This window comes from Acinonyx jubatus, chromosome E2 (assembly GCF_027475565.1).
Source record: "Acinonyx jubatus isolate Ajub_Pintada_27869175 chromosome E2, VMU_Ajub_asm_v1.0, whole genome shotgun sequence".
Taxonomy (NCBI): domain Eukaryota; kingdom Metazoa; phylum Chordata; class Mammalia; order Carnivora; family Felidae; genus Acinonyx; species Acinonyx jubatus.
Window position 1 is genome coordinate 54,653,833 of NC_069396.1, and position 25,658 is coordinate 54,679,490.

The 25,658-nt window shown below is 43.0% G+C and overlaps 1 protein-coding gene and 1 pseudogene across 5 annotated transcripts; both read left to right on the forward strand.

Moving 5' to 3' along the window:
* The first annotated feature begins 802 nt into the window (after positions 1-802).
* On the forward strand, positions 803-14,907 carry LOC106973002 (zinc finger protein 350). Of its 5 annotated transcripts, none has more exons than XM_053210968.1 (6): positions 821-957; positions 3,082-3,175; positions 7,058-7,215; positions 7,592-7,718; positions 9,023-9,118; positions 12,711-14,907. In XM_053210968.1, exons 3-6 carry the CDS (start codon positions 7,201-7,203, stop codon positions 14,069-14,071), a joined length of 1,599 nt encoding a protein of 532 aa, XP_053066943.1. In that variant the 5' UTR covers positions 821-957; positions 3,082-3,175; positions 7,058-7,200; the 3' UTR covers positions 14,072-14,907. The 5 variants fall into 5 exon arrangements, with proteins under 5 accessions (XP_014925536.1, XP_053066943.1, XP_053066944.1 ...); XM_053210969.1 differs by having other exon boundaries at positions 953-1,092; XM_015070050.3 differs by lacking the exon at positions 3,082-3,175 and having other exon boundaries at positions 803-957.
* A 2,080-nt stretch (positions 14,908-16,987) lies between these two features.
* On the forward strand, positions 16,988-24,651 carry LOC106972978 (zinc finger protein 350-like; annotated as a pseudogene).
* The last annotated feature ends 1,007 nt before the right edge of the window (positions 24,652-25,658 follow it).

Consider the following 25,658-nt stretch of genomic DNA (forward strand, 5'->3'; position numbering starts at 1 on the left):
GCAAGCAATTTTTCACCAGAAGCTTTCCGTGGGTGCCTGTTACCAGATGTATTTTCCTCTTTCCAGAAGTTTGTTCTCTGCTGCACCATCCACACTTGAACTTTTACTGTTTGGAAACTTTTTTTTTTTCTTCCAGAGAGAGAATCCCGGAGGCACAGAGACAGGGAGAGAGAAAGTGAGAGAGAAGCGGGGCTCCAGCTCATCTAATGGGGGCTGGAGCAAACGAACGGTGAGATCATGACCTGAGCCCAAGTCCGATGCTCAAGGACTGAGCCACCCAGGTACCCGGAAACCTTTTTTAAAAAATAAGGCGTGGAGGGGCGCCTGGTTGGCTCAGTCAGTTAAGCATTGGACTTTGGCTCAGGTCATGATGTATCCTTCCTGAGTTCCAGCTCCAGGTCAGGCTCTGCACTGACAGCTCAGAGTCTGGAGCCTGCTACGGATTCTGTGTCTCCCTCTCTCTCTGCCCCTCCCTCGCTTGTGCTCTGTATTTCAAAAATAAATAAAATAAAATACAGAATGTATACTATACACTCGGGCCTTGTCACTTCCTGCATAGCTCGAGAATGCAATTTAACTCACACCAAGTTTGCCTCCAAGAAATTGAGTCTGAAAATCTACCCGTCTCCCGCAAGACCCGACTTTAAGTAAATGAGATAATTTCGGCGGCTTCTGACTTCCAGGCTATCACCGGCTCGCAGCCGCAAACCGGCCGCCTTGCCTTGTGTACGTCACTTGTCCCACACTCGTTCCAGCATGGCCGCCCCCAAAGCCACAGCCAGCGGGCGCGGACATACTGCTCCCGGAAATACCGGCCAACTGTTCGCCTTTCTTCGAAGTCTTAGGGTCCTCCTCGGCCGCCATAGGCTGTCGAAAACTTGGAGCGACGGTTCCAGGAATAGCAGCAGTTCGCGGAAGTGTTACCTTTAGGTCTCCTTGTTTCCTGGAGAAAACCAGGTCGGTGTGTGCTTTTGTCCCTTGAAGGTTTTCGGTTTGTCCCATAGGAGGTTTGTTTCTCATGGGATGACGTGGTGTCCACATCGTGGAAGTGGAGTAGGGTGGACCTGTGGAATTACTGGCTCAAAAGTGGAGGTATTTGAGGGGAACCACGTGGGAGTCTGTGACGCCTGTGTCTGTGGTTGGGGTACTTTTGGGGCCATTAAGACCGTTAAGGGTCTGTAGAGATCACGACCGTGTCCGCGCTGTAGAGCGTATGCAGTCCTGCAGCAGGCGGGGCAGATCATTTACGATGATCGAAGTGTCTGGTTCCGGGGGGTATTTAATTTGGGGCTCAGTGATGTTGGGGCTCCGGTGGGTGCTCATGACATCGGGGTGTCTCGCCCGGTTTTCGGATTAATAAGGGCGTGTGTGATCGGTGTCTGGTACAGAGATATTTGTCAGGGCTGCAGCTTTGGACGCCAAGGACCGGGGGCTGGAGTTTGGGTTGAAGGTCTTAGCTGGGCTGCTGGGACCGAAGACTGCAGAGCGCAGGAGGGTAGTTCCAAACCCTCTGTGGTTTTGTTTGTTTTGTTTTGTTGTAAAGCCTTTTGTGCAGGGGTTGACTTATTGCAGACGGAGGGGCTAAATCGCCACCGCCGTCTGTTAGTCGTCGTCTATGGCTGTTTTCCCGGGGCAGAGGAAGAATTGAGTCCTTGCGACAGAGATCTTAAGTTGAAAATGGGTAATATCTATCCGTTTGCAGAAAAATGTTTGCCAGCGCCCGCACTCACCTCTTAATACATAGCAGCGGGGAACACTGTTGCTTACTTGCCTGCCCTGCGTCCACACTTTGTTCTTTGCCAACAGAATGCCCGTTTTGCTTAGTATCCACCCCTCTTGCAGGGTGATCCACGTGTCGGTTTATTACTAAGTACCGGTTGGTGTTAGTCAGCCGTGGTGGTCCCAGTTCCGATTGCTAATGACTGAATTTCTGTGAAATGAGCTTAGTATGTGGTGCGGTTCCAGCCAGCTATCTGTGAAAATCTGCTTACTGGTTTCTGGGGGAGCATTTTCTCTTTTATGTTAGTAATTCTTTGAATCTCTTTTTCTAGTCCATGATGATGTTGTCTGAGTATAATCTTAATTTTCTTTCCGGTTTCCAATGTTTATAATTTATTATAATTTATATTATTTTGAGCAAGGCCTCAAAAATAAAGGAAATATAAATGAAAATGCAATTTATTTATTTAAAAATGTTTATTTTTGAGAGAGACAGAGACAGAGAGCAGGAAAGGGACAGAGAGAGAGGGAGACACAGAATCCAAAGCAGTCTCTAGGTTCTGAGCTGTCAGCACAGAGCCCTCCGCAGGACTCCACAGTTTGAACTCACCAGCCCTGAGATCATGAGGTGATCCGACGTGGGTCGCTTAATTGACTGAGCCACGCAGGCACCCCAGGTCCATTTTTGTTGTATACCTTTCAAGGCTATGTTGTTACGTGCATAGAAATTCAAATTTTTATAATGTGGTGGATTGGACCTCTTAACCAGTGAGTGTTGTTTCTCTTTTTCTTTAGTAATTTTTGGGCTTTCTGGTCCATTTTGTCTGAGAATATAGTTAAACTAGATTATGCTTACTCTTTTCGTGGTATACTTTTTTCCTAATCTTTTATTCTGGAGCTTTCCATGTCATTGTTTCAGACATGTAACCTATACTAGCATGTTATTAGGTTTTAAATTTTAATCCAGTGGGACAATTTTGAGGCATTTGTGTTTAATGTAATTAACTGGAATCCTGGTTATCCTTAATATAATTCTTAGTATGTTTGGTTTAAAAACAGTCATCCAAGTGCATTGTAGTTACCCCACTTATTCTCAGTTTCTTACTCTTTTTTGCCTTGTTTTGGATGAGTTTCATGCCATTATATTTTCCCATTCTGTCAGCATGAAAATTATGAACATCAAGACAATTAGTGGTTTTTGTCAGGACACTGGACATTATCTGTACCGCATGGAACCTTCCTTTGTCAAATTCTTGTGTTAATTAGTTCTTTTATGCTCCAGCGATGCAGGAATCTTAGAACACTTCGACTTCATTTGCCACTTTTCAATTTATTTTTATTTTTAATTTTTAATTTTTTTAGAGAGAATGAACTGGGAAGGGCCAGAGGAAGAGGGAACGAGAGAATCCCAAGCAGGCTCCACACCCAGCCCAGACCCCAAGTCTGAGCCACTCAAGTGCCCCACCACTTTCCAATTTATTTACAATGTTCTGTACTTTTGTTTCTTATGTATTTAAAACCTCCTAAGATATTACCATTATTGCTTATAAAACCATGCTTCTGATTTTCCCAGTACTTTGGTTTTCAAACTGAAGTGCCTGTACTCACAGGCTGTACAAAAAGCTCTGAAGATATACTTGAGCACATGTGGTTTAAAGGAAAACAGTGCCCTGATCCTCTTCTGTGTGGTCTGTCGTGTGCAAGTGATCTGCCTGATTCCCCTTCTCCTGAGGCATGTGTTGGGTGGATCTCATTTTCCTCGTCTCATGTCAGACTCCCCCGCTTACACATCACACGATGAAGGAAAACCTTCGCCACATTCAGAACCTCAGGCTTTACTGAAGAATAAATCTTCTGGGGTATTAAATAAAGGGACACTGAGTAGAGGTGCCTGGGTGGCTCAGTTGATTAAGCGTCCAACTCTTGATCTCGGTTCAGGTCATGATCTCATGGTTTGTGGGTTCTAGCCCTGCATTGGGCTTCTGTGCTGTGTGGAGCATGCTTGGGATTCTCTCTCTCCCTCTCTCTGCCTCTCCCCTGCTTGTGCTTTCCTTCTCTCTCAAAGTAAATAAACTAAAAAAAAAAAAAGGACACTTAGCAATACTACTGGTACTTGTTAAGGTGAGTGCCCAGGAGTAGTGACAGCATCTGGGCCCAGAGGAAGTGCACCACTCAGACTACGTCATCTCCTCAACCCACAGGTCCTGATGCCCCAGGAGTAAAAGGATCATGTGAAGGAGAAAGAAGTTACGGATATGGTGTCAGTTTTTATGGGATACACCTGACTGAAGATTGAGATTTTTTTTTTTTTTAATTTATTTTCAAGATAGTTAACATACAGTGTAGTCTTGGATTCAGGAGTAGAATTTAGTGAGTCATCTCTTACATATAACACCCAGTGCTCATCCTGAAAAGTGCCCTCTTAATGCCCATCACCCATTTACCCCATCCCCTCACCTACCTCCTCTCCAGCAATCCTCATTTTGTTCTCTGTATTTAGAGTCTCTCTCTCTCTCTCTCTCTCTTTTTTTTTTTCTAAATCACACTTCTCTTTAATAATGGTTCAAAGTAGAATTTTGGCTTCTTTTCTTTCTTTCTTTTCCCTTCCCTTCCGTCCCATCCCCTCCCCTCCCCTTCCCTCCCATCCCTTCCCATCTCCTTCCCTCCCCTTCCCTTCTTTCCACCCAAGCTAATTAGCATATAGTGCATTAATGATTTCGGGAGTAGAATCCTGTGATTCATCCCCTACATATAACACCCAGTGCTCATCCCAACAAGTGTCTTCCTTAATGCCCCTTTGCCCATTTAGCCCATCCCCCACCACAACCCCTCCGGCAATCCTCAGTTTGTTCTCTGTATTTAGGAGTCTCATATGTTTTGTCCCTTTCCCTGTTTTTTTTAGCTTTAATTTTTTTCACCCCCTCCCTGTTTTTATATTATTTTTGCTTCCCTTCCCTTATGTTCATCTGTTTTATACCTTAAAGTCCACATATGAGTGAAGTCATATGATATGTCTTTCTCTGACTGACTTACATTGCTTAGCATAATACACTCTAGTTCCATCCACATTGTTGCAAATGGCAAGATTTCATTCTTTTTGATTGTCGATTAATACTCCATTGTGTGTGTGTGTGTGTGTGTGTGTGTGTGTGTGTGTGTGTGTGTATATATATCTATACATATCTCACATCTTAATCCATTCATCAGTTGATGGGACATTTGGGGTCTTTCCATATTGGGCTATTGTTGATAGCACGGCTATAAACATTGGGGTGCATGTGACCCTATGAATCAGTAATCCTGTATCCTTTTTATAATTACCTAATAGTGCAATTGCTGGGTTGTAGGGTAGTTCTATTTTCAATTTTTGGAGGAATTTCTATACTGTTTTCCAGAGTGGCTGCACAAGTTTGCATTACCACCTAGCATTGCAAGAAGGTTCCTCTTTTTCCACAGCCTCACCAAGATCTGTGGTTGCCTGAGTTGTTAATTTTAGCAAGTCATACTGGTGTGAGGTGGTATCTCATTGTAGTTTTGATTTGTGTTTCCCTGATGATGAGTGATGAGCATTTTTTTATGTGTCTTTTTTGGAGAAGTGTCTATTCATGTCTTTTGCCCATTTCTTCACTGGATTATTTATTTTTTGGGTGTTGAATTTCATAAGCTCTTTATAGATTTTGGATACCCTTTATCTGATATGTCATTTGCAAATATCTTCTCTCATTCCATTGGCTGCCTTTTAATTTTGCTGATTGTTTCCTTTTCCATGTAGAAGCTTTTTCATCTTGGTGAGCTCCCAATGGTTTATTTTTGCTTTTGTTTCCCTTGCCTCCAGAGACATGTTGAGTAAGAAGGTGCTGTTGCCGAAGTCAAAGAGTTTTTGCCTGCTTTCTCCTTTAGAATTTTGATGGTTTCCCATCTTATATTTAAGTCCTCTATCCATTTTGAGTTTATTTTTGTGTATGGTAAGAAAGTGGTCCAGGTTCATTCTTCTGCATGTTGCTGTCCAGTTTTCCCAACACCATTTGCTGAAGAGACTATTCCATTGGATATTCTTTCCTGCTTAGTCAAAGATTTGTTAGCCATACATTTGTGGGTCTATTTCTGAGTTCTCTATTCTATTCCATTGATCTAAGTGTCTGTTTTGTGCCAGTACCATACTGTCTTGGTGATTACAGCTGTGTAATACAGGTTGAAATCCCTAATTGTGATGCCTCCAGCCTTGGTTTTCTTTTTTAGTATTGCTTTGGCTATTTGGGGTCATTTCTGGTTCCATACAAATTTTAGGATTGTTGGTTCTACCTCTGTGAAGAATACTGGTGTTATTTTGGTAGGGATTGCATTGAATATGTAGATTGCTTTGAGTAGTATTGACATTTTAACAATATTTGTTCTTACAATTCATGAGCATGGAATGGTTGTGTGTGTGTGTGTGTGTGTGTGTGTGTGTGTCTTTTTCAATTTCTTTCATAAACTTTCTATGGTTTTCAGTGTATAGATTTTTCAACTCTTTGGTTAGGTTCATTCCTAGATATTTTATGGGTTTTGGTGCAATTGTAAGTGGGATCGATTCCTTGATTTCTCTTTCTGTTGCTTCATTATTGGTGTATAGAAATGCAACCGATTTCTGTGCATTGATTCTATATCCTGCGACTTTCCTGAATTCATGGATCAGTTCTAGCAGTTTTTTGGTGGAATCTTTTGGGTTTTCCATATAGAGTATCATACTGTCTGCGAAGAGTGAGAGTTTGACTTCCTCCTTGCCTATTTGGATGCCTTTTATTTCTTTGTTGTCTGGTTGCTGAGGTTAGGACTTCCAATACTATGTTGAACATGGTGAGAGTGGACATCCCTGTCATGTTCTGTTTAAGAGTCTCTTATGGTTTGCCTCTTCTCTTCTGTTTTTATTATGATTTTCCTTCCCTTCCCCCATGTTCATCTGTTGAGTTTCTCAGATTCCACATATGAGTGAAATCATGTGATACCTGTTTTTCTCTGATGACGTATTTCACTTAGCATAATACCCTCTAGTTCCATCCACGTTGTTGCAAATGGCAAGATTTAATTCTTTTTGATTGCCAAGTAATGTTCCATTGTATATATATATACCACATCTTCTTTATCCATTCGTTAGTGGGACATTTGGGCTCTTTCCATACTTTGGCTACTGTTGATAGCACTACTATGAACACTGGGGTGCATGTGCCCCCTCAAGTCAGTGTTTTTGTGTCCTTTGGGTAAATACCTAGTAGTAGGACAAGCCCCATTTTAACAACATGTTCATGTTTTCATTCTGCTTTTTTTTTTTAATCAAAATATATTTATTTATTTTTTTCAGGAATAAAATTTAGTGATTCATCATTTACATATAACACCCAGTGCTCATCCAGGACTGAGATTTCTGAAGAGAAGTTAAGAGTAGATCCAGAAGACACAAAACAGAGCTTCCCCATTGCCAGCTATTTTCAGAGAGCAGAAAAAATGATCCAGGCGCAGGTGACTTTTGGTTTATTTTATTCTTTCCTTTGTTCCCTAATGGTGTTGTAGAGACCTATAAAAAAATCAGTTCCATTAATCTGAAAAGTATACATACATATATCTTTTGTTTGTCATCTCCATATGGATGGTGTTTCTAGGTTAACAAGAACTTCTACATGTTATAGAAACTTGTCATTGGAAGAATGGATGGATGACTGAGTGCACAATTACAGAATATTTAATTAGGTATTTGCTTCGTCTACATTGTACCAAAATAAAAGCACCACTACATGTCTAGATAAAACCTATAGAGTGGAAATAGGCAGAAAAATTTTAACATTTCTTCCATACCATCAAAAGGACATCACTTCATTAGAGAGCACTGTTATTACAGGAATCCCTGACGTTTGATGATGTGGCTGTGAACTTCACATGGGAGGAGTGGCAGCTCCTGGCCCCTGCTCAGAAGAACCTGTACCGGGATGTGATGTTGGAGAACTATAGGAACCTGGTGTCATTGGGTGAGGACAGCTCCCCTGTGTCACTCAGAGGGTCCCCATCAGTGGCCTTTCCTTTCTCGGCTTCTTAAAGCTCTGGAGTATGTGTGCTGCTCTGAAATTAGATTCTCAGTCCCCTCCCTGGCTCCAGAGACATGGGTATGTTCTCCCTTCACCTAAGTGCACAACCTTTACTTTGTACAAATGTATGATATTGTGATATATATATATATTTATGTATATACATGTATGCTTTTGTGTACATATATACATATGTACATGTATATTTTATACATACATGTATATGCATATGTATGTATATGTACATATATGTATATCTTTTTGGCCTTCATCTCTAATTTTGGCACAGAGCTCCTGCAACAGTTGTGATTTCCTAGGTTATAAGAAGATAAATGTAAAATGGGTGTCTTTTGTTATTTATATAACAAGACCCTTTCAGCCATATTTGGATTTATGTTGATGACGTGATTTTGGAAAGCCACTATATGACCTAAGGATGGAGTCTGGTTGCCAGGGGAACCAACCACGATTAGAGGGTTGCAACTTTCAGTTCCACCTCACCTCTGGAGAGGAGAGAACAGCTGGAGTTTGAATCAGTCACCAAAGGCTAATGATTTAATTTACTTAATCATGCCTACTTAATGAAGCCTCCATAAAAACCCACAAGAACAGGTTTGGAGACCTCTTGAAATGGTGAACACACGGAGGTGCGGGGAATGTGGGATGCCGAGACACAGCATGGAAGCTCCACACCCCTTCCCACATACCTTGTACTGTGTATCTCTTTCACTGGGCTATGTCTGAGTTATATCTGTTTATAATAAGCCAGTAATGTAATAAGTAAATTGTTCTACTAAGTTCCGTGGGTTGCCCCAGCAAATTAATTGAACCTGAAAAAGGGGGTCATGGGACCCTCCAGTCCATATTTAGTCTATCAGAAGCTCAAGAAACAACTTGGGCTTGTGATTGGCGTCTGAAGTGGAGGAGGTGTGCAGTCTTATGGTAGTGAACCCCTAACCTGTGGGATCGGAAGCCGTCACCAGGTGGAGATTGTCAGAACTGATCTAAGTTGTCGGACACCCAGTCGGTGTCCTTTGGTGTCACAGAATTCCTTGATGTGTGAAAACCCCATGGATCAGGTGTCAGAAGTCAAGTACTTAGTAGAGTATCAACGGGAGAGGAGACAAGCAGGGCAGTATGTTTTTCCTTTGTAATGTGAAAATTGTTTTGTCGTCAGCTATAACATTTCTGTGGTCTTCAGAGACCCCAAGCCCAATGCTTAGTCTTCTGTCATTTCCCATGAACAGGTTTTTACCCCAGGAAACCAGATGTGCTCACCAAGTTGGATCAAGGAAAACCAACAGGGACAGTGGAAGATGACATCCCCTTTCGAACCTGTTCAGGTGAGTCAGAGAACCAGGAGGGGGCTGGGCTGTGGAAATCATATTCTAGTTGGCCAGATAAGAGTCACAGCTGTGAGAGGGTTTGAGGATAGGTAGGCAGTGCCTCCATGCATCTCTCTCCCAACGTGCGGCCTCTTTTTTTTTGTAGGAGTTTAGAGAAAAATATACTCTTTGCCTATTCTGGGATCTATTCCATTTTTATCTACATGTTAATATTTTGCTTATTTGTGTAGTTTTCTTCTTCCTAAGATTCTCTGATCTTTCCCTTCCTCTTCATTCCCTTTGACCTCCCTTGCTATAAAATTCCATTGTCCAAAGGCCTCTCTCCAAAGAGAACACTTCTAATTCCTGTCTTCTGACTACTGCACCCCTCTGTCCCATTGGTAGTGTTGATTGTCCTTCCTAACCTCCACCCCAGCCAGGATGCTGGGTCCCCAGAGTCTTCACTGTGCCCTTGTCCTCACTCTGAAGTTCTCCCAAGGTTCTGTTTTCCATCTTCTCATCTGGTCTGCTAGCCCTTCACACTTTTCTGCATTCTAATAAGCTAAATTTCTTCTGTTCACTTAAGAAAATTCCCAAACTGACATCTCCTCAATGTGATCCACCAGACTTCAGGTCTGTATAATTCACTCGTCCCCGTGGCAACTCTCCTGAGTTCCCAATTACTGCAAGGAACTCACCTCCTCTCTCCTCCCAGGAAGCCCCTGTAAGTTTAGGTTCTTCTTTACTCCCGTGCATCTCACATCCTGGCCGTCCAGGCATGACCTCAGATATTCCCTACCTGCAGAGTGCTCTTCTTTAAAGGAGTCAGTTGTTCATGAATTTTAACTAAAAAGATATTTTAACATCCTTCACTCTCTGCAGATCTTACCTCATGCCTACTTTGATTTAATTCCTTTGTGTATTTACTAATTTTGAACTTTTTTCTTGTTCATTATAGATGTGACACTGCTGTGTTCATTTCCCTAAAACTTGTATTCTTTCCATTGGATTTGATGACATTGAATCCCAGTTAACTACGTTACCTGTCATGTGACATGAAATTCCTCTTTCTGTGATATCTATGATGTATCATCTCACTTACACAAAGGCAGAGTTTCATCATCTCTCCTACACTCTCCCCAGTGTGTTCCATACATGTGACTGCTTCCTTCATTCATTCCTTTAAAAATTATTTTCTGGTAGCTTAGCAGTGTATACTTGAGGGTAAGAGCAGTAAGAAAAACACAAGAGCTTTCGTTCTAAGAGAAGGAATAAAGAAAATAATCAAAATAAACAAATAAATATGTCTAGGGAAGTGAAAAGTACTGTGATAAAAATTTAGTCACCGGGGTGAAAAGTACTGTGATAAAAATTTAGCTACCAGGGCACCTGGGTGGCTCAGTTGGTTAAGCGTCTGATTTTGGCTCAGGTCATGATGTCATGGTTTGTGAATTTGAGCCCCACATCAGGCTCCACTCCTGTCAGGGCAGAGCCTGCTTCAGATCCTCTGTTCCCCTCCCTCTTTGCCCCCCACCTCAAATATAAGTAAGTAAACATTTAAAAATATGTAAACATTTAAATAGAAAAACTTAGTCACCATAATGGAACAGTAGGGTCTTGGTCTCCTTTTTAGGAATGGAACGCCCCTCTGATAAGGTGCCTTAGAGCCAAGAGGTGAGGGAAGTTAACAGGTTGCTGGGTTGGGAGTGTTCCAAGTAGAGACCATAGCAAGTTCTTTTTTTTTTTAAGTTTATTTATTTATTATGAGAGAGAGAGAGAGAGAGAGAGAGAGAGAGATGACAAGCTGGGGAGGGGCAGAGAGGGAGAGGGAAAGAGAATCCCAAGTAGGCTCCACGCTGTCAGCACAGAGCTCACAAATGGTGAGGTCATGACTTGAGCCAAAATCAAGAGTCAGATGCTTAACTGGCTGAACCACCCAGGCGCCTGAGAGCATAGCAAGTGACATGTAATATGTTTTCAAAGAATCCCTCTGCTGTGTATATAGTAGACAGTAGCAGGCAAGGGTATAAGCAGGAAAGCCATGTAGGAGGCTGCCGTACAACATGACAGGTTGGCTGTCCTCAGAACGGGTGGAAGGGACGTGTTGGTCATGATCTGGATACGGTCATTACAGAGGGCCGATGAGATCTGACATTTAAGTAAATACGTGCTATAAGAGGAAGGAATGGATGGAGGTTGAAGGTAAGACTATGGGGGTGGAAATGGCTATAAGGAACGTTAAAACAGCGTAATTGAAGAATGAGTGCTTGGTCTTGGCTGTGATTTGAAGAATAGGAAATCCTTAAGGTACATTTGAGCAAGTAGATGAGGGATGTGAGCAGCTCCCTGGGTAAGGAATGTTCCAAAGTAAACCTGGACAGTTCAAAGGCCCAAGGCAGGAGTGTGATCTGAAGAATTTAGGAAGAGTGGACAGAGCAAGACTGGAGAGAAGGTCACTGGGGTAGTGACAGGGGGTTGGGGTAGCAGGTCACATAAGGCCTTTTAAGGACATGTTAAGACCTTGATTTTATTCCTCATGAGATGAGAAAACGTTAGGGAGTTTCAAGTAGAGGAGGCTTGACATGATGTAATTTATGTTTGAAAGGATCACTTTGGCTATTGTACAGGAGACAGGACCCGGCAGGGGAGGAATAGGAAAGCCAAGTAGGAGGCTGCTGCTGTAAAATGAGAAAGAAATTGGCCTCCACGAGGGTGGAGGGTATTGGTGTTGGTTCAGTTTTGGTTATGATTCTAAAGAGGGCAGGTGGGATTGATCAATGAGGTAGGTACTGTGTGTGAGCAAGACAGACAGATGACAGGAGGCGCTGAGGAGTTCTGTCCTGGTTAAAGGGAAGACTGGAGTTGTCATTCACTGTGATGGAGGTGCTTTGTGGAGGAGGAGATTTGGGATGGGAAATCAGGAGTTCCCTTTTGGAATTTGTAGGTTACATGTGCTTGGAACCCAGTGTGTATCATTATTATTGCTCCCCAAGGCCAACCACGACAATGAATCCTATAGGGAGGCCTGTTTTCCAAGTGTAACCTGATTTCCTGCACCTCTCTCCATCTCCAATGTTCCTTCCCACCCATTTCACAACCTGCAGCTGTTTTCCTTGTGTCCTTCTTTGCCCTTTAAGTGGTTTTACCAAATGGCAATGTAGGCTCCCTGAACATGATGACTCTGTGTGTGTGTGTCCCCAAAATGAGCACATGCCCCGTGCACTGTAGTCATCAGTAAGGATTTGTGAAGTGAAGGAGTCTCTTACCAGTTTGGATGAGGCGACCCTCCAACCTGTGGTCTGCTGCTCACAGTAAATTGTGTGTATTTCACAGTCTCTGCATGTTTTGTGAGGCCTCCTTTAGAAAGGAGGCAAATCTGTATTTATTCATTGCAAATGATCTAACCTTGTTTTTATGCTAACGACTTTTATCCTTTGGGTTATTTATATTCTCGTTTTATCCGATGTGCGAGGAACATTAAAATGTATTTTTATTGATCCTAATTTCATAGGGTCATCACTAAATAGACAACTTACATCAAGATAGTTTTTTGGTGATCTTTCTTCCAAATCAAGATGATGAATGAATTCATTGTTCTTTTCTTTCCTAGAAATCTGGAAACTTGATGACTATTTACCGGAGCACTTAAAAAATGAAATAATGGAGAATAGCCTAGAACAATGGCATAAACATAACGCATTTGAAAATACTGTTCATCAGAGCACAGCTCATTCCGTGTTAAGACAAAATCATGATATGTGTGACTTACATGGAAAAACTATGAAACCAAAGTTAACTTTACATAACCAGAACAGAAGCAATGAAATAAAGAACCCTGCAGATCCTACTGGAGATGGAAAATCCTTTCTCCACACTAATAATGAGCACTTTCATACTAAAATTAAATCCCCTGAAAGCAAGAAACTCATCATTACTAAGTCCCAATTCAGCAAGCATCAGAAAACACAAAAAACAGAGAAGCCTCATGTATGCAGTGAATGTGGGAAAGCCTTCAAGAGGAAGTCCTGCCTCACTGATCATCAGATCATTCATACAGGAGAGAAACCCCACAGATGTTGTCTCTGTGGGAAAGCGTTCAACAGAAAGTTCATGCTCACTGAACACCAGAAAATGCATACAGGAGAAAAACCTTATGAATGCAATGAATGTGGCAAAGCCTTCCTCAAGAAATCACGGCTCAAAATACATCAGAGAACACATACTGGAGAGAAACCATACATTTGCAGTGAATGTGGAAAAGGCTTTATCCAGAAGGGAAATCTCATTGTACATCAGCGTATCCATACAGGAGAGAAACCTTATATATGCAATGAATGTGGGAAAGGCTTCATCCAGAAGACCTGTCTCATAGCACATCAAAGACATCACACCGGAAAGAGTCCCTTTGTGTGCAGTGAATGTGGAAAATCCTGTTCCCAGAAGTCAGGTCTCATTAAACACCAAAAAATTCACACGGGAGAGAAACCTTTTGAATGCAGTGAGTGTGGGAAAGCCTTTACCACAAAGGAAAAGCTCATTGTCCATCAGAGAACTCACACAGGTGAGAGACCCTACGTCTGCAATGAGTGTGGAAAGGCTTTTGCCTACATGTCTTGCCTTGTTAAACATAAGAGAATACACACAAGAGAGATCTGTGGAGATTCAGTCAAAGTGGAAAATCCTCCTTCAGAGAGTCACAGCTTATCACAGACTAGTGGTGCTGTGCAGGAGAAAGGCCTTGTTAATACAGTGACTATGCAAGTGCCTTCTGTGGCTTGTCAGACGCCATTAAACATCAGTGGACTCTTAGCAAATAGCAATGTGGTCATAGTGGGACAGCCTGCAGCCAGATGTGCACCCTTAGGAGATAACAGGGGGTTTGCACAGGACAGAAACCTTATGAATACAGTGAATGTGTTCGTGCCTTCTGTGGTCAATTATGTCTTATTTTATGTCACAGAAAACCAGTAGGAGGAAGCTTGGAGACATTCTATGTGGAGAAGGATTGAGCAAAAATTTCTAGATTGTATTATGGCTGAAAAGTATATACTGAGAGGAATTGTATGAAGGCTGAGGCTGGGAAAGCCTGATTTCCTCATCCTATTAAAAATATGCATTGATACAGAGGCATAATCTGATGTTAACCCAAACACATACACATCAGTTGCTCTATTGTATCTGTTAAAGGAATGGAGGAAGTCTGAGTTCAACTAAGTGGAGGAAATAAGTAGGTGAATTTTAAAAACATACAAGATAATTTGTATCTGGAATGCTGCTATGAATGAAAAATCAGGAAAGGGCTAATATTTGGGTGGGTGGGATATGGGACATGTGTATATCAATTCAGTTTCCCCAGGCCAAGATGATTCATTGGAAACTGGGATGTCTGCTGTAAGCTCTTAAAGTTTATTTTATGCAGAGGCACTCATGAAACAGCAGCCTTAGACTGAGTCAGTTCATTAGTTTATGGAGTATTTGTCAAATACTCCTTTTGTACTGGGTCCTGTTCCAGAAGCTGAGGATACAGTAGTGACCAAAAGTAGAAAAAGCCCCTAGTTTCCTGGAGAGAGCACTGAGGTTACTAGATTATCCTTAAGTGGTATGTTTACACACCAGCTAATCTAATAAGAGGATGTAAATATCCACACTAGGTGAAATAGTCTTGGTTGTTTGCTGTAAGAGGATACTGTAGCCTGGATGGCTTATAAAAAAAACATCTATTAAAAAAGTGCAAAGTTTCTACGTAACGAATGTTTCAAAACTTCCTAAGTATGAGAAGTCTTGAATAAAAAATGAAGAAAAAATTATTTCTGTCGTGGAAGCTGCAAAGTCGAAGATGAAGGCACTGGCAGATTTGCTGCCTAAAGGTCTGCTTCCTGGCTCACAGGCGGCAGTCACCTCACTGTTGTCCTCACATAAGGGAAGGGGAAGGGCGTTCGTGGGAGGTCTTACAGGGGCACCGATCCGATTCATGAGTGTTACATCCTTATGGCCTAATCACCTCAAGGGCCCACTTCTTTATTTTTTTTTAATGTTTATTCATTTTTGAGAGAGAGAGAGACAGAGTTATGAGCAGGGGAGGGGCAGAGAGAGAGGGTGTCAGAACTCGAAGCAGGCTCCAGGCTCTAAGCTGTCAGCACAGAGCCTGACACGGGGCCCAAACTCACGAACCGTGAGATCATGACCTGAGTTGAAGTCGAACACTTAACCAACTGAGCCACCCAGGCATCCCATCAAGTGGCCACTTCTTAAAACCATCATATTTGGGATTAGGCTTCAATATGAATTTTGGCGGGGGGGTGGGGCACAAGTAGTCCATGGAAGATAGTATAGTGGTCCCCTCTTATATGCTGAGGATACATTCTAAGACCCCCAGTGGATGCCTGAAGCTAGAATAGTACTCAACCCTATACATAGTATGTTGTTTTTTTTTTAAATTTATTTTATTTTTAATTTTTTTAAATGTTTATTTTTGGGAGAGAGAGACACACACAGAGCGTGAGTGGAGAGGGGCAGAGAGAGAGGGAGACAGAATCAGAAGCAGGCTCCAGGCTCTGGACTGTCAGCACAGATTCTGACGCAGGGCTCAAACTCACAAACCGCGAGATCATGACCTGACCTGAAGTCAGACAATTAACTGACTGAGCCACCCAGGAGCCCCAATTTATTTTTTATTTTTTAAAAAATGTTTATTTTTGAGAGAGCGAGTGCAAGCTGGGGAGGGGTAGAGAAATGAGGATAGAGGATCTGAAGCAGGCTCTGCACTGACTGCAGGGAGTCCAGTGTGGGGCTTGAATTTATGAACCACAAGATCATGACCTGAGCCAAAGTCAGGTGCTCAACCAACTGGGCCACCTGGGTGCCCCCATAGTATGTTTTTTCTTATATGCAGACACCTGTGATAGTCTAATTTATGAATTACACACAGAAATTAACATCAGTAAGTAATAATAGGACACTTATAACAACATACTGTATGAAAGTTATGTGAATGTGTTCTCTCAAGAGAATGTTCTCAAGACATTTTATTGTCTTGTCCTCACCCTTCTTCCTGTGATGATGTGAGATGATAAAATGCCTACGAGATATAAAGTGACGTGTAGGAGTTGTGATGGTTTTAGCGTTAGGCTACTGTGGATGTTAGGAGGAGGATCATCTGCTTCTAGACCACATTTGACCTCAGGTGAACGCCTTGAAAGCCAAACCATGGATAAGGGATGATCACTATAATTGGCTCAAGGGGTTATGAGAATTTCTTGTCCAAAGGGTATATTGCTTCAAGGGAGGGCAAGGACTCTTAATGGACTTTAAAGCAGTTTAGGATGTAAGTAAGTTATTTTTTTCATGTCCATGTCTTATCTCCCAAATAGGTTAAAAATTCCTTGGTAATTTTTTTTGCTGTTTAAATTTTAAAGTTTTAAAAACAAAAAAATCAGTTCCTCAATTGCAGTAAACCAAATTTCAAGTACTCAGCAGCAGTATGTAACTAGTGGCTACCTCACTGGACAGCTACCTATATGGCTAACTATATATAGCTAACCATATGGCTAAAAAGCACAGACTGAGAGAAATCTATTATAATTCCCAGAAAGTTATCTTGGGGAGTATTGGTTTACATGGTTTTGTATTCCCAGCACAGAAAACTTAAGACAAATATGTTGATTTGGAAAGTGAGTGAATTAGCCAATGGACTAGTCAGAATGTTTTGTCATCAAAAGAAGGAATGAGTCCTTCAGAGGCAATTCTAAATAATACAGATGTCTCCTTCCAAACTGAGTGTGATTAGCAACTCAATAACTGAATATAAACCAGGCAGAGCAGAAAAGAAAATGGATCCTCAGAATACATATCATAAACAGGAGGACAAGAACCTCAGTCTGTAAGAATAGAGAATATAGGAGATGGGAAGTGAGATCCCTAGGGGATGTCATGGAGAAGAACCTTTGTTATTTACCTACAGAACTATCACCCTTGAGAGTTGCCACCATATCAAAGATTCCAGCTCCACTGTTCACTGCTGAACTGAGACGTGCTTTCTCTTCATTATTTACTCTCCCTCTTCTGGGATTGGCCTCTCCTTATCAAGTAACTATCATATAGTTATTCACCTATCCAAGTTATAAACAGTGGGTTCTCTCTGGAAGGAGAGATTTCCCATCCTATGTCTGTCTCAGAATTCAATATGAAATACTAGGATATTGGTATTCATTCCTTCAGGTATATTTTAAAGCACCAACACAACACAGGGCACTGTTCTGTACAATGAGGATACATGAGTGAATAAAATAGGCAAAGGAACTGCCTTTATGGAGGCAGAGTAAGTGTGTTATGTAATGTAAGAAAGCGTTAAGTCCTATGAAGAAAAATAAAGCCTAGTAATACTGATTTATATTAATGAATAGGTAGTTATAGGCAAGGCTCTGTTCCCTCCTCCTTACCCCTCCATGGGCTTTTCTGGGTATCATTTGAGCTAAGACAAATCTACTGAAGTGAGTCACCCATCAGTATTTGTAACCACATAACATTTAATAATGGTTTCTATGGATTGTCTCTGACAAGCCTCCCGCGTCTGATATCTGAGAAACAACGCAAACTCTTGAGTCACATCCCAACACCTCCCAAACCCAGAACCTCTGGGGGCTGGAGTCCAGGATTCCGCATTTTTAACACCGGCCTGACATACACTTAATTTTGGCGCTCTCTGTCCTAAATCCTGGGTTACTAACCACCCCCACCCTCACATGATTGGATGGATTCAGGCTGTGCCTTTCTCATTGGCATCGGACCTTTGTTGGCCCGCTTTTGGTGGCCTTTCTCCCAGACCCCAATCGCAATCCCAATTTAGGTTCGTCCATCCGCTCTTTCCCTCTGGTGGGTGATGACCAGCCTCACGCTGTACCAGTTTCTGGAAATCTTGTGTTCTTAAAAACCACTTTCTGCAAGCAATCTTCCGCCATGAGTTTTGCGTGGGTGTCCGTTTACCGGACGTATTACTTTTTCTTACCAGGTGTTAGTTCATTCTCTGCTGCGGTATCGACACCTAAACTACTAGTTCGTTTGGAAACTTTTTTTTTTTTTTTAACACAAAGTGGATAATATACGCCCGGTCATGTAAGTTCCTGACAAGCCCGTCCAACACAATGTAGCCCGCACCACGTGTGCCTCGCGAAGCTCCAGACTTTGAGAATTTATCAATCTTCCGCGAAAGTCGACGTTGAGGGTAAGAGATAACTTCAGAAGCTTCTCATCTCGGCCACTCCCGCTTCTGGCCGCAAATCCACCCTTTTGCTTTGAGTACGTCGGACGTCCCAATATGGCCGTCCGCACGGCCACGGAGAGGGGACGCGGACACAATGCCTCATGGGACATACCGGAAATTCGTCGTTCGCGGATCTCTGAGGGCCTCCAGTGCTCGTCGGCCGCCGTACTCTGAGGGGTTGCCGGAAGATCCGCGTTCAGGTTCTCCCCACGGATCTGACGGCGACTAGGTCAGTGTGTGGTTTTGTCCTTGGAAGGTTGTTTTATTATTGTTGTTGTTGTTGCTGCTGTTGTTGTTATTATTATTCACGGTGGGCATTTTGCTTCTCACAGGGTGACGTGTGGACCTGCTGTAGCATGGATCCGTGAAATCACTGCCGGGGACGGTCGGGGAGGGTAGAAAGCGCCGAGGTGGAGGTATTTAAGGAGAACCAGGTGGGCCTCTGATTTGAGGTATTTGAGGGGAACCAGGCAGGTGTGTCTGTGGTTGGGGTACTTTTGGGGCCATTAAGACCGTTAAGGGTCTGTAGAGATCACGACCGTGTCCGCGCTGTAGAGCGTATGCAGTCCTGCAGCAGGCGGGGCAGATCATTTACGATGATCGAAGTGTCTGGTTCCGGGGGGTATTTAATTTGGGGCTCAGTGATGTTGGGGCTCCGGTGGGTGCTCATGACATCGGGGTGTCTCGCCCGGTTTTCGGATTAATAAGGGCGTGTGTGATCGGTGTCTGGTACAGAGATATTTGTCAGGGCTGCAGCTTTGGACGCCAAGGACCGGGGGCTGGAGTTTGGGTTGAAGTTCTTAGCTGGGCTGCTGGGACCGAAGACTGCAGAGCGCAGGAGGGTAGTTCCAAACCCTCTGTGGTTTTGTTTGTTTTGTTTTGTTGTAAAGCCTTTTGTGCAGGGGTTGACTTATTGCAGACGGAGGGGCTAAATCGCCACCGCCGTCTGTTAGTCGTCGTCTATGGCTGTTTTCCCGGGGCAGAGGAAGAATTGAGTCCTTGCGACAGAGATCTTAAGTTGAAAATGGGTAATATCTATCCGTTTGCAGAAAAATGTTTGCCAGCGCCCGCACTCACCTCTTAATACATAGCAGCGGGGAACACTGTTGCTTACTTGCCTGCCCTGCGTCCACACTTTGTTCTTTGCCAACAGAATGCCCGTTTTGCTTAGTATCCACCCCTCTTGCAGGGTGATCCACGTGTCGGTTTATTACTAAGTACCGGTTGGTGTTAGTCAGCCGTGGTGGTCCCAGTTCCGATTGCTAATGACTGAATTTCTGTGAAATGAGCTTAGTATGTGGTGCGGTTCCAGCCAGCTATCTGTGAAAATCTGCTTACTGGTTTCTGGGGGAGCATTTTCTCTTTTATGTTAGTAATTCTTTGAATCTCTTTTTTTATGTCCATGATGATGGTGTCTGAATATAACTTTTTTTTTTTTAATGTTTACGTATTTTTGAGAGAGAAAATGCGAGCGGGGGAAGGGCAGAGAGAGAGGGGTCAAAGGATCCAAAGGGGGCTCTGTGCTGACAGCAGAGAGCCCCATTGCGGGGCTTGAACTCACCAACTGTGAGATCATGACCTGAGCTGAAGTCCATGAAATCTATGCTTAACTGAGCCACCCAGGCGCCCAGATTGTCTGAGTATAACCTTAATTTTTCATTCCAGTTTCTAATGTTTATAATTTATTCTTAATGCTTTGGTTCTCCTCTGCAATACAGAGTTCAAAAGTGGGGTGGTAGTGGACATCTTTGTCTTATTGCCTATCATTAAAATTCACCAGCTATAATGTCTGGAGTTAACATGTTTTAGGAACATTAATCCAGGACTTTAAATTTAGCGGCATAAAAATATTCAGAGTATTGTTTCAGACAAAAAAAAAAAAAAAGCCCTTTATCTTATTTGAATCATACCTCTCACTAATTCCTTATTTTCTTTGTTTACACTTTCTCCTTTGACTGGATAGGTATTTGTAGTGAGGCAAATACGTATTATTGGCCTTTTAACATAACAGTCTCTTAGTATATTTCAGCTCTTCCCTTTCTTTGTTAATTTAAAATATCTACAAGTTAATCAGTATAAAAGAAATATACATATATAAACAGTCACTACCCAGGTTAAGAAACAACATTGCCAACACCCCAGTGCTGTTTGTGAACCTCTTCCCAATTATATCCCGTCCTCACACCCAAAGGTAATTACCATCTTGCTAGTGTAGCAAACACTTTCATGCTTTTCTTTATAATTTTATGATATAATTAACCATTCCTAAACATTACTACTGTGTATGAACATAATTATACATCATGCATTTTTGAAAAGTTTATTTAAGAGAGAGAGTGTGAGTGGGTTAGGAGCAGAGAGAGAGAATCCCAAGTAGGCCCTGCACTGTCAGTGCAGACCCCAACGCAGGGCTCCATCTCATAACTGTGAGATCATGACCTGAGCCAAAATCAAGAGCTGGTCACTTAATCCACTGAACCACCTACATCATGCATTTTCTTAATTATTTTTTTTAATGTTTTATTTATTTTTGAGAGAGAGAGAGAGAGGGAGGGAGAGAGGAGAGAGAGCGCAAGCTGGGAAGGGGCAGAGAGAGAGGGAGACACAGAATTGGAAGCAGGCTCCAGGCTCCCAGCTGTCAGCACAGAGCCCAATGCGGGCTTGAACCCACGAACCATGAGATCATGACCTGAGCTGAAGTCAAGTGCGTGTAGGGGAGAGGGGCAGAGGGAGAGAATTCCAAGCAGGCACCAGGCTCAGCATGGAGTCCTCACGGAGCTCGATCCAATGACCCTGCAATCATGACCTGAGCCAAAATCGAAGGTTGGACACTCAACTGACTGAGCCACCCAGGCACTCCTCAGCTGTTCACAAATGTTAACTAAAAAGATATTTTAATATCTTCCATTCTCCATTCAAGCCTAAGGCAGATCATGCCTCATGCCTACTTTATCTTAATTTCTTTGTATATTTACTAATTCTGATCTTCCTTTTGGTTATTGTCGATGTTACCATTGCATTGGCTTCCTGAAAGCTTCCATTTTCTTCCCATTATATCCTGATGACATTAAGTCCCAGTTAACCATACTACTTGTCAGACATGAAATTCTTCTCTGTGTCTCTGTGATAATAGTTATTTCTTGCTCACGCAGAGATTTCTACTTTTTTCCCTAAACTTCCCAGTGCTTTCCACACACGATTGCTTACTTGATTCATTTTTTTAATGAATTTTTTTCTTGATAGCCTAGTGTAACAGCAGTGAGAAAAAGCATAAAAACAGAGAAAGAGCTTTCATTCTAAGATGACAAAACATAAACCTGATCCAATAGGAAGATATATTGTATGTCTAGAGGGCGAAAAGTGCTGCCATGAAATGGTGTTTGGAATATGATGATGGTAGTAATGGAAGAGGAGGTGCTGGGACTGGGGCTTCTCTTTTAGGAAAGGGGACATCTCTCTGAGGTGGAGGTTACATGTGCTTGGAGCTCTCTGCTGCGTCATACTGTTAATCCCCCAGGGCAACCACGGCAATGACAATGAGTCCCCCAGGGAGGCCCGTCTTCAAGTGCCACGTGATTTCCTGCACCTCTCTCCATCTCCAGGGATCCTTCCCACTCATTCTCACAACCTGCAGCTGTTCTCCTTGTGTCTTTCTTTGCCCTTTAAGTGGTTTTACCAAACTGCAGTGTAGGCTTCCTGAACACGAGGACTCATGTGTGTCCCCAACATGAGCACCATGCCCAGTTCACAGTCGTCATCAGTAAGGATTTGTGAAGTGAAGGAGTCTCTTGCCAGTTTGCATGAGGCGACCCTCCAACCTGTAGTCTGCTGCTCGCGGTAAATTGTGTGCATTGCACAGGCTGCATGGTCTGCAATATTTGGAAAGTTGCCAAATTTGTGTTTATTCATTATTACTGTTTTTTTTCTAATATATAAGGAACATTAAACACAGAGTTTTATTTATACTCATATAATAGGTTCATCATGAAGTCACCTCAAATGAAGCTATTTAAAAAAAATACTTTTATTCTAGGGATGCCTGGGTGGCTCCGTCAGTTAAGCATCTGACTTCAGCTCAGGCCATGATATTACGGTTTGTGGGTTTGAGCCCCACGTCAGGCTCTGTGCTGAAAGTTCAGAGCCTGGGGCCTGCTTTAGATACTGTGTCTCCCTCACTCTCTGTCCTTTCCCTGCTCACACTCTTTCTCTCTCTCAAAAATAAAAATAAACATTTAAAAAATACTTTTATTTTAGTCAATATGGTGGAAGAATTAATTTTTTTTATTTTCTAGAAATCTAGAAACTTGATGGTCATCTGCCAGAGCACTTACAAAATGAATTCATGGAAAATAGCCTAGAACAATGACACAAACGTAACACATTTGAAAATTCTCTTCTTCGGAGCAAAACTCATTTGGTGTTAAGGCAAAAACATGATATGTTTGACTTACATGGAAAAAGTATGAAATCGAATTTAACTACTTAACCAGAGCAGAACCACTGCAGAGCATACTGTAGATGGGAAATCCTTTCTTCACGTTAATCATGAACAATTTCAGAATGAAATTAAATCCCCTGAAAGCAAAACACTCATCAGCACTAAGTGCCAAATCATCAAGCATCAGAAAATTAAAAAAACAAAGAAACCTCACGTATGAAGCAAATATGGGAAACACTTCATTCAGAAGTCCTGGTTCACTGGTCACCAGAATCTTCATGCAGGAGGGTAACCCCACAAATGCAGTCTTTGCAGGAAAACATTCTCCAGAAAATTCATCCTCACTGAACAGCAGAGAACGCATAAACAGGAGAAAAACCTTATGAATGCACTGTATGTGGCAAAGCCTTCCTCAAGAAATCATGGGTCAGTGTACATCAGAAAACACACGAGAGAGACTTTTTATGTGCAGTGGATGTGGAAAAGGCTTCATCGAGAAGGGAAATCTCATGGTACAGCTGCGGATTCATACAGGAGAAAAACCTTATATATGCAATGGGTGTGGGAAAGGCTTCAGCCAAAAGACGTGCCTGGAGCCTGCTTTGGATTCTAGCACGTCAGAGATTTCGCACAGGAAAGACTCCCTTTGTGGACAGTGAATGTGGAAAATCCTGTTCCCAGAAGACAGGTCTCATTAAACATCAAAGAACTCACACAGGAGAGAAACCCTTTAAACGTAGTGAATGTGGGAAAGCCTTACCCAGCTCATTATACATCAGAGAACTCATACAGGAGAGAAACCATATAGTTGCATTGAATGTGGGAGATCTTTTTGAGGGAAGTCAGTCCTCACTAAACATCAGAAAATTGATTTAGTCAAGGTAGAAAATCCTCCTTCAGTCACAGGTCCTCACAGACCAGTGTTGTCCTGTAAGAGAAAAACCTTTTTAACATGGTGACTGTGCAGGTGGCTTCTGTGGCTTGTCAGACTCCATTAAACATCAGTAGACTTCTAGCAAATAGGAATGTGGTCATAGTGGGACAGCCTGCAGCCAGGCAGGTATTTGTTAAATACTTCATTTGTACTGGGTCCTGTTCTAGGAGCTGAATATACAGTGGTGGCCAAAACAGAAAAAGCCCCTGGTCTCCTGGAGAGAGCACTGAGGTAACCTGGATCATCTTTAACTTAACTTTTTTCAAGTAATTTCTCTGTTCACCATAGGGCTGGGGAACTCACATCCCAGAGATTAAGAATCACATGTTCTGGGGCGCCTGGGTGGCTCAGTCGGTTAAGCATCCGACTTTGGCTCAGGTCACGATCTCACGGTCTGTGAGTTCGAGCCCCGACTCGGGCTCTGTGCTGACAGCAGGCTCTGTGGAGCCTGCTTCGGATTCTGTGTCTCCCTCTCTCTCTGCCCCTCCCTTGCTCATGCTCTGCCTCTCTCTGTCTCAAAAATAAATAAAAACATTAAAAAAAATTAAAAAAAAAATCACATGTTCTACAGGCTGAGCCAGCCAGGTGCCCCATGGATTATCTTTCTGTGGTACCTTTACACACCAGCTAATCTAGTGAAAGGACATAAATATCTATATTAAGTGGAATAGACATGGACTAATTGGTTCAAGGAGCATATTTTGGAAGATGGAGGAAAGACTAATGATTAAGATTATAGTACACAAGTTACTTAAAAATATTTTTTTTTATGTTTATTTATTTTAGAGAGAGAGAGTATGTGTGAGTGAGGGAGGGGCAGAGACAGAGGGAGACACAGAATCCAAAGCAGGCTCCAGGCTCTGAGCTATCAGCACAGAGCCCAATGTGGGGCTGGAACTCACAAACCATGAGATCATGACCTGAGCCAAAGTTGGACGCTTAACCAACTGACCCACCAAGACATCCCTGTAATTGGCTTTTGTAACGGCTATAGACCTGACTTCTGGTGAAGGGATGTGTTTAATTCACCAAACTGCCTGCTGATGTATATATAGTCAGGTTATGCCTCCTTTTTTTTTTTTTTTTTTTTTTAAGAGAGAGGCGGGGGGAGAGTGGCAGAAGATGGGGAGGGAGGCTCCCTTCTACTTAACTAGAAGTAGCCTCCAATCCAGCCCCCTAGACAGGCCCCGAGGGCATCCATTTTCGCAGCTCCCTCCCTCCAGTAGGTCTCTGACCTGCCTAATCCAGACCCCCGTTACTGATTCTCACACGTTACTGATTCTCACCCGCGCTGGGCCCCATTGTCAAGTTTTGGCAGAACTCGGAGCCTGAGCCTCTGTTATTTGGTCCGCGGTCTGGCCTCCGCCTTTCCTACGTCTTGGCTTCTGCAAAGCTCGAAGGCCATGGAAAGGGCTCTAGCCCGCAGCTGCCAGGGTCTTCCCCGCCAGCTGCACTTCCTGACTGTGGGGGTGCTCCTGCCTAGTCCTCACGGGCACCGCCATCTTCCCGAAAGGCTCGGTAGAAAACCGCAGGGCCAGTGCCCGCCTCTGAAGCATTCATCACAGCGCTGGTAGCCAACAAGACGGCAGGAAAAGGCAAGGTGACACCCCTAAAGCGATTTCAATTTCTTTTGGCAGCCCTCCTGCTGGCCGCTTGGACCCAGATCGCCAAGGTGGGGGTGGCCACTTCTGTGTTGAGCATCTGGGGGCGGAACTCGACTTCCAGGAACGTCGTGAAGGTTCCAGCTCCACCTGAAGCATCCCTAACCACCATGGAGGTGGGGGAGCTTGAGAATGGGGGTCATTTCGGAAGGGGGTCCAGCCTGTGGTAGATGCGGTGGAGTGTAGAGAAGTTCAGCGTCAAGTGGGTAGGGCTCTGCACGTGTCTCTGGAGTGAAGTGCCTGTGAGGCCAGTAAAGGGCCCTTCT

What these genes read in the sequence shown, in the direction of transcription:
- LOC106973002 (XM_015070050.3), top strand. An exon ending in TAGGAACCTGGTGTCATTGG is followed by an intron (nt 7,719 to 9,022) that starts GTGAGGACAGCT and finishes TCCCATGAACAG; the next exon opens with GTTTTTACCCCAGGAAACCA. An exon ending in CCCCTTTCGAACCTGTTCAG is followed by an intron (nt 9,119 to 12,710) that starts GTGAGTCAGAGA and finishes TTTCTTTCCTAG; the next exon opens with AAATCTGGAAACTTGATGAC.